General features: G+C 31.5%; 1 protein-coding gene across 2 annotated transcripts; it reads right to left on the bottom strand.

Annotated features, from left to right (window-relative positions):
- Window positions 1-3,919: 3,919 nt before the first annotated feature.
- On the bottom strand, window positions 3,920-5,574 carry LOC116140035. Of its 2 annotated transcripts, none has more exons than XM_031425672.1 (3): window positions 5,205-5,574; window positions 4,422-4,484; window positions 3,920-4,337 (listed from the first exon to the last, which is right to left on the bottom strand). In XM_031425672.1, exons 1-3 carry the CDS (start codon window positions 5,357-5,359, stop codon window positions 4,244-4,246), a joined length of 312 nt encoding a protein of 103 aa, XP_031281532.1. In that variant the 5' UTR covers window positions 5,360-5,574; the 3' UTR covers window positions 3,920-4,243. The 2 variants fall into 2 exon arrangements, with proteins under 2 accessions (XP_031281532.1, XP_031281531.1); XM_031425671.1 differs by having other exon boundaries at window positions 3,920-4,340.
- Between the last annotated feature and the right edge of the window lie 2,201 nt (window positions 5,575-7,775).

The raw sequence follows: 7,775 nt of genomic DNA on the forward strand, positions 1-7,775 counted from the left end.
ACGAAACAATGTCAAAACTGTCCGAATTCACTTAATTAGTTCCGTTTTGCAATTAACGCTCCCATTAGCTTCCTAAGTCAAAATAGAATAAAAATCAGTACATTTTAGGCAGCAAATAGGTATAAAAGACTAGGCATTAAGGGGGATAAATATGACATTTTGCATTCTCATCACACCTTAAACACGAGATGGTCATAGTGGAAGTTTAAACAAAAGTAGATTCTGCTAAGACAAGATAAGGTGATCATACTAGGATTGAAATTTACCACTCTAGGTTCATAAGTTGACAAATAACTTACACTAATGACTAGGCAAGGCAAAAAAAAAAACTAAAATAATGGTTACTTAAAGTAAAAGTGAAAAGGAGGAAAAATACCTGAGGAAGAAACCGAAGTTTTGATACTAAGCTGACATCGAGATGTCGCGAGAACTCCAATCTTGGCGAGGTTGGAAACCCCACTATGGATATCAATCGTGATGAGATTAGAATAAACTCCACTATGGCGAGAATAGCCAAAATGCCACCTTAGTTGGCTAAGCTAAGGATAACTATAACCTTAAAGATAAAAAGAAAGCAAATGTTTAAGTCAAGATATATTTTATAATATTCAGAGATGGTTTACAAAGGACAAAGAAATGCTTTATTTATAACCCTCCAAGTGAAAAGTGAAAAGCTAAGGCTTATTTCTCTCCTCTGGGACAAAGACAAAAGTCAACCTAACATATTTATTGTATTTATCTTTTTCTTATTTGCTTCTGCATCACCAAGTGTTAGGCCGATTGATGGGAGTGGAGGTAAGCATTTTGAGTTTATCCAGTTTTTACGGACTGGATTTAAGTTGTAATGGCTTCAATTTGTCATTGACAACAATTTACAAATTTTAGAGGTATATATTCTCAACTTATAATAGCAAATGATACCTCTGGAAGCTATGACTTGATCCAATGTTTATGGTTATAGATACTGTTTTTGTTTCCCTTGTCTAAAATGCATTGTTGTGACTGTGCCTCATATTTGGTTTAATTTGGAATTAGGCATAACTGTTACTATTGGTTATAATACTATTTTTTTTTTTTTTAATCCCTAGAACAGAGTATTGATTGAAAATATACACATATGAATTGCTGTACCTATGTTTCAATCCCAAAAAAGAATAATGTTATGCGTGTGATATAGTTCTTTATAGTAGAGCACAGCTGGTTTTTAATTTTTATTTATTTATTTTTGTTAAATGTTGTTTTTTATCAATTATCTATATTTTGTTGTTCATATTATTGAAAATAATAGTGTCTTTGCTAGTTTAGATATTTAAATTGGGGCTCTAAAACCCTTAAAAATTTTGGTATGACTCTAGAAATTGTGTCCCAGAATGGTCAATATTTCTTATTGATAACACTAACAGCAGGTAACTGACTACTGTGATTATAACTTCCTGAGTTACATATTCTCTTATTCAGTTGCAATAAATAATCAAGTGGGTTCAAGTCTTCCACTGAATTTTTCTCTGTATATCATTTCTTTTCTAAGCTAAAAGCATTTATATGAATTTATATATATTGCAGTCACTGCTAGCCCTCTGGTTTTGGAAATGAAACTTATGTGAGCATTGAATATGAAGCTTCATCAATGTTTGATCTGCAAAATGTTGTGATCTCTGTTCCTCTTCCAGCTCTTTGAGAGGTACATTGATCGGGATTGGAGGTAAGAAATTTGATTTTTTTATGGTTTATGAGTTTTGGATTTTAGTTATCTTTGCTGGCTTCTATCTGCCATGACAAAAAATATTTTCCTTCAACACTAGCATACCTTTTGACTTTCTCTTGTCGTAATATCATTTTCAACCATAAAGTTCAATTTATCTCAGTGTCATCATTGGTACTCTATTTCAAATTTTTTCTGTACATTTTTCATTTTGAGTCATCCACATATTTGGAGTCTGGACTAACACCGAAAAATCCAATGTATTGAAATTTGAGCTGATCCTGGCTTTTGATGATCTCTCTTGGGCACAAGGAAATCGTGAGCATAGCTCAGGTTAAGCAAGTACTGTGAGATGGAGAGCCATGAAGAGAAGTTGCACAAGCTGTTATTGCAGAGCAAGATCAATGAAACCAAGGATGTCATGAAGTGCGAAGCTAGTGAGATTGAAAAAAACAACGTACTTTTTTATGGTTCTGCAGTGGTTCCTTTTCTAATTGGCGCCTTCCATAATTTCTTGTGTTGCATTGCCATTTGAAACTCTCGTCATATATTATGCAGATTGAGAAGAATAGAGCATTTTTAGTGGTGGAGGTGGTTTTGGTAGTGGTTCTGGATTCGGTCTGAGCACTGATGTTACTGTATTATGTGAAGTGATACTTTTCCGTAATTTAAACTAATATTGGCCGCCTTTTTTCCTTCTGTTTCTTACCATTGGAGTTTCTTTCTGTAATTAATCCTAGTTAGAAGAAAGGGAACTTGCTCTAATTGTTGGCGTCATTGTGCTATATGATGATGAATTTATGAGTTACAAGTTACAGTTAGCAATCATCATAATCCACTGTTGATGAAAATTTCTTTCTTATTGAGTTATCAAAATGACATGATCATGATGTCCATAAAAACGAATCATCACTTAAAACTACAATTTACAGAATCACCGTCTTTTCTTTGTCTCCAACTATAAAATCTTGAGCATTGAATTGTGTAATGATGTGTTAAGAAATGATATGGCATAACATCTTCATTTATATATATATCGTTACACAAGTGTCGCACATTACCAAAGTCTATATATATCTCTTATAATTTTCGAATATTAATTTGAGATTTCTCCTCGATGAAATCATGTGTGTGTCTTACTCTTAGCTAGGCAAGAACATGAATGTGTTAAAAGAGTTCAACAAATCTGAACAATAGGCAAAAAGTTTGTGATTACTGTACCTCCATTTATTAGGAGAGTTAATTTATATTTTATATTTTTCTAGCTAGGTGAAAGAACCACAATTCAAAAAAGCAAAAGATTGAAAGAAGGCTAGTTGGTTCCAGTTTTTCACGTGGAATTTGCATTTTGCAGGACTCTAATCATCCCACGGCTCTTTTACCATATCAAATAATACCTCCATTTTGCATTTTCTTCCTTCCAGAAACTACTATGTATATTCACGAATCTCTATCGCCATTCTCCCTTTCTAACTACAGTAAAACAAATATATCACATCATTAATATATTGTGTATAATTTTACTCTTCATTCTATTCACAATGATTTTAATAATGCACTTGTAAATGATGTTAGAACAAGAAATAGGTCTGAGGTCTTTACAAGAAGAAATAGGTCACGTTGCATTGGTGTGATTGTACATTATATTTGGTATTATTTGGAATTAAGCATGATTGTTACTAGTGGTTATGTACTAATTACAAAATTTCTTGTGTTGGCATTGCCATTTGAAACTCTCTTCATATATTCTACAGATTGAGAAGAATAGAGGTGAAAAAGGAGGGTTTATGTTCTTGCAGTCGATGGGATCTAGAAGAATTGAGTAGCTTTAGTGATATAAAGTAGTGCCATGAAAGCTAATTTAAATCGATTCTTATGCGAAAAACCTAACCACAATCTGAACGCAACCCATTGTCAAGTGAATTAAAAATATAATTTGAATAATATAATCATGATTAATATCACAAATAAATGTAACCCTCACATTTTTATTTATTTCATTGTCATTTTTATTTATTTCGTTGTCATTGTGAGATAACTTCATCAAAAGCAAGGATCAACTCAAATTTCAATGCATTAGATTTTCTGGTGTTAGTCCAGACTTCAGAAATGTGGATGACTCAAATTGCAAAATGTACAGAAAAAATTTCTATAGAGTACCAATGAAAACACTGAGATATATTAAACTTTATGATTGAAAATGATATTACAACAAGAGCAAATATAATTAACCAAAAACTTCGTGAAGGTCTATGTTACCACAAGATTGAAACCACAAACACAGATGCAAACATAAAAAGGTAATACTAGAGGTACAAAACAATCTTATAAAGATTTATATACAAAATAATTTAGCAGTAAATGAATAAAAAAGTGAATACAAAAAGTCAAACCCATCATATTCACTATTTCATTTATTTATTGTCATATCACTTTGTACATTAATTTTTATAAAATTTTCTTATACTTCTAGCATTATTGTAATATTATTCATGGAAACAATTACACAAAAACAAATTGCAACGTAAAGCAAATCTTTGGTCACTGTATGTAATGGTAGCTGAAAACCAGACAGAGCAATTGGGAAAAAGAAGCTAAAGAATCAGCTGGAGGCACAACAAAATCCATTGATCCACTACTGCATATTCAATAGAATACAGTATGAATTTAATTCATTGAAACTAAATAAGATGAAGTTGAAATCACAGTAGTCAGTTACCTGCTGTTAGTGTTATCAATGAGAAATGTCGACCATCCCGAGACACAATTTCTAGAGTCAAACCTGAAAATCAAAAGGAATGATTGTGTTGAAAGCATATATTAACTAAACTATATTCTATATCACAAATAAGGAATTCGAACCATTAGAAATAGAAACAAAAACAGCTAGTATTAGTTTGAATTATGTACAAGAAGTATCACTTCATAGTATACAGTAACGTCAAAGAATTTTAATTGGCAAATTTTTCTAAATCTACCAGTATTCGCAAAAGAAAATTCTCAACTTACCAAACGAGTGAAACATGACTTAACTTTCAAACATGCAATTAATAACAGCTAGTGACAAAGTTCTCGGTTTTCATCATGGTTTAATATTCAAGACTTTATAAGAGTTAGCAAGAACCTTATATTACTTCATCAATTGCTACTACACTGCAGAACAGTTGCAGCATGCTTGAAAGAAGAGAATTTTTGATAATGAACTAGGTGTTTTTGCATCAATTGCTTCTTCATCAATCTACTTACTGTACCCATCCATTTACTTCTATAGATGGCTGGTTAGAGTAACAATATATCATTATGGATAGAATTAATCTTTCTAGTGGTATCCCTTATTCTCTCATCTCTCAAATCTATTAATTCCAGAAACAGCAATGAAATAACCCCTACATAGAAGAATCTAAACATCATAGATAACTTGACAGCATGAAAGCACACCAAACTAATAGGATAACCAAAGGAAATTGAAATACAATGCTTGTTTGAGAGAAGCGGAGAGCACCTAAACTTGGATTTGATGATCTTCTTGGCTATGAATTGAAGTGACAAAGTTCCTGCAACATTAAAGCTACTCATTAAACCGTCTCGCTTCACGGCTTCAAACTCACATTGATGGTGAAGCAGTTGATCTGGTCTGGCCTGCTTTTGGCTATACATCTTCTCAAATTATTTCACCTCCTAATTTAAGATTCCAAGAATTGATTTGTCCTTTGGGATTTCACCAAGCTACATGCCAAGACCCTAAGCAGGATCCGTGGCATACAGAGTTAAGAGATGTGGTCAATTCCTAAACCATCATCAAAGTAACCCTAAAACGCTGATGTCAACTATGGTCTAAGAACAACAAACAGATTTCTCACATAAAGGCCACAATCAACTGCTTCTATTGCTGGTGTAGAATTTCACTGGTGCCTAAATAACATTGCCCATACTTCATTGGTGGTCCATTTACTTTGCTATTGACTGTTTCTTAGCTTCCCACAGGCCCGTTTACTTGTGCTTCATTTAATTGGGCTTAGATTGATTTTTGTTGTATGATTTTCATGTTTTTCGGGCTGTTGGGCAAAAACGTTTGGGCTTCTTTGTCGAGTAAAATCTGTTCTATTTTGGGCTGTGATAACCATGCTGCTGTTTTACTGTTTCTGGGCTACTGTTTCATTGTTTTGGGCGAAAATCTTAACTGTTATGGGGCTACTGTTTCACTAACTTTCGGCTGCTTTAATCTCCACCTGTCCACCACCCTTCTCATGACTCGAGTTCCCATTCAAAAAAGAAGATTGATGGATACTAATCTAGGATAATTTAATTATATTGAAATTCTGTGTAATCAATTTAACCATGTAAATAAACAAACGAATCATATAGTTATATAATTAAAAAATTAATCAATTATATAGTTTGTTTTTTAATAGCCCCAAAAACATGAAAAAGTAGCCAAGAGACCAAGAAACGGTAGAACATAAACCGCAAAAGAGTGGCTTAAGGAGCCTTAAAAATAGAAAAACAGTAAAAGGGGAGCACCAAAGAAGTGAAGATTTTTGCCCCAAACACCTGCCCAAAACAATGAAAGTGTAGCCCAGAAACCATAGAACAGAAGCCCAAAAACAACCAAACAATAGCCCAGTAAAACATAAGCCCAAAATATAGACTTTTGCCCATAACAGCAGCCGAAAATACAGTGAAATGTAGCCTGTAAACAAGGACTTCCAGAAATCTAAAACAGTAACATATGGGATTTTTAGCCCCAATCAAATTGATCAATAACCCCACTTTTCCATATTTTTCGTTTTAAAAACTTTAACCTTAATGAAAATTTATAGAAATAACATAATAATTTCTAAATATACTCCTATTTTATTAAACCTAATTAAACAAGATTATTTTCGGTATTAACTAAGGTTTGAAAAGATAAAAAAAAAAAAATATATATATAAAAGATAGGGTTAAAAATCACTTCATTAAGATATTAAACATTTATCCGCAGCCCAAATACACAAGATAAAGTAGCCCCAAAACGGTGCATACAATAACCCAAAACACTAAAAAAATGCTGTCATCATCTTACTGACTTTAAGAAAAACAAAATATATGATGGAATTAGAAAATATACAAAACAATATAATGGAACTACACTGTTTGCTTAGAATAGGAAATCATCATAGAATTAAATAAATTTAGTGATTTTTGAATGAAAATACCCTCAGATTTAAATGATTTATTTGTATATTTTATCATATATTAAAATTATTTGAAAATGAATTAAATAAATATCTACCGCTAATTTAAAATATATAAATCAAAATTGATTATCATAAATGATTCCAAATAATATTAATATATTTTATTTAATAAATTTGAATTTTTTTTTATTAACCAAAATTTAAAAAAAATTAAAGAAATTTTAAACCAGTCAAAGTTGTAGATAGACAACTGATTGTCATGCTGTTGACATCACTGTTGTTGATCTTTCATTGGGTCTTATATTGAATTTGTATGGATTGTTATGTATCGAATGGTCAATGGCCCATTTGCTCCACTATGGATTCTGTCTTAGCTTCCCTAACCCTTTTCTATGGACTTTGTATGGGACTTTAATTAATTTGGACAAGATAAATTTTGATTTGTGATGTTATTTAAGCCCCACCAAAATATTTCTAAATCTTAATAATAATTTTTTAGACTTATAATTACTATAAAGAGCATTTATTCTTTTAATAAACATTGAATTGAAAAAAACTTTTATTTTTTGTTTCTAAATACCTTAAACCTTACACATTACTAATTGAGAGGCCATGCAAAAAGCCTTTTATTTCTTGATGCCGCAAATTCTCGTCGAGGTCTTGGCATGTAGCTTGGTAAAATCCCAAAGGACAAATCAATTCTTAGAATCTCATAATCTGTTTGGCTAAACTTATGAAAATTAGTTTATAAGATAAGGTAATTTAAGCTTATAAACATTTAAAATTTAAGTAATTACATGTTTGGTTAAAGTACTTATAAATGACTGATAAGTAGTTGAAGTGTTTGGTAAAATATAGCTTATAAGTATTTTTTATTATAAAAATGACTAAAA

This window comes from Pistacia vera, unplaced genomic scaffold (assembly GCF_008641045.1).
Source record: "Pistacia vera cultivar Batoury unplaced genomic scaffold, PisVer_v2 Contig360, whole genome shotgun sequence".
NCBI classification, from domain to species: domain Eukaryota; kingdom Viridiplantae; phylum Streptophyta; class Magnoliopsida; order Sapindales; family Anacardiaceae; genus Pistacia; species Pistacia vera.

Bases quoted from the DNA above. Each gene is read 5' to 3' on its own strand.
- LOC116140035 (XM_031425671.1), bottom strand. From the start codon at position 5,359: ATGTATAGCCAAAAGCAGGCCAGACCAGATCAACTGCTTCACCATCAA. The intron at 4,485-5,204 runs GTGCTCTCCGCT...TTTGATTTTCAG, and splicing joins ATCATCAAATCCAAGTTTAG to GTTTGACTCTAGAAATTGTG. The intron at 4,341-4,421 runs GTAACTGACTAC...TTGAATATGCAG, and splicing joins ATTGATAACACTAACAGCAG to TAGTGGATCAATGGATTTTG.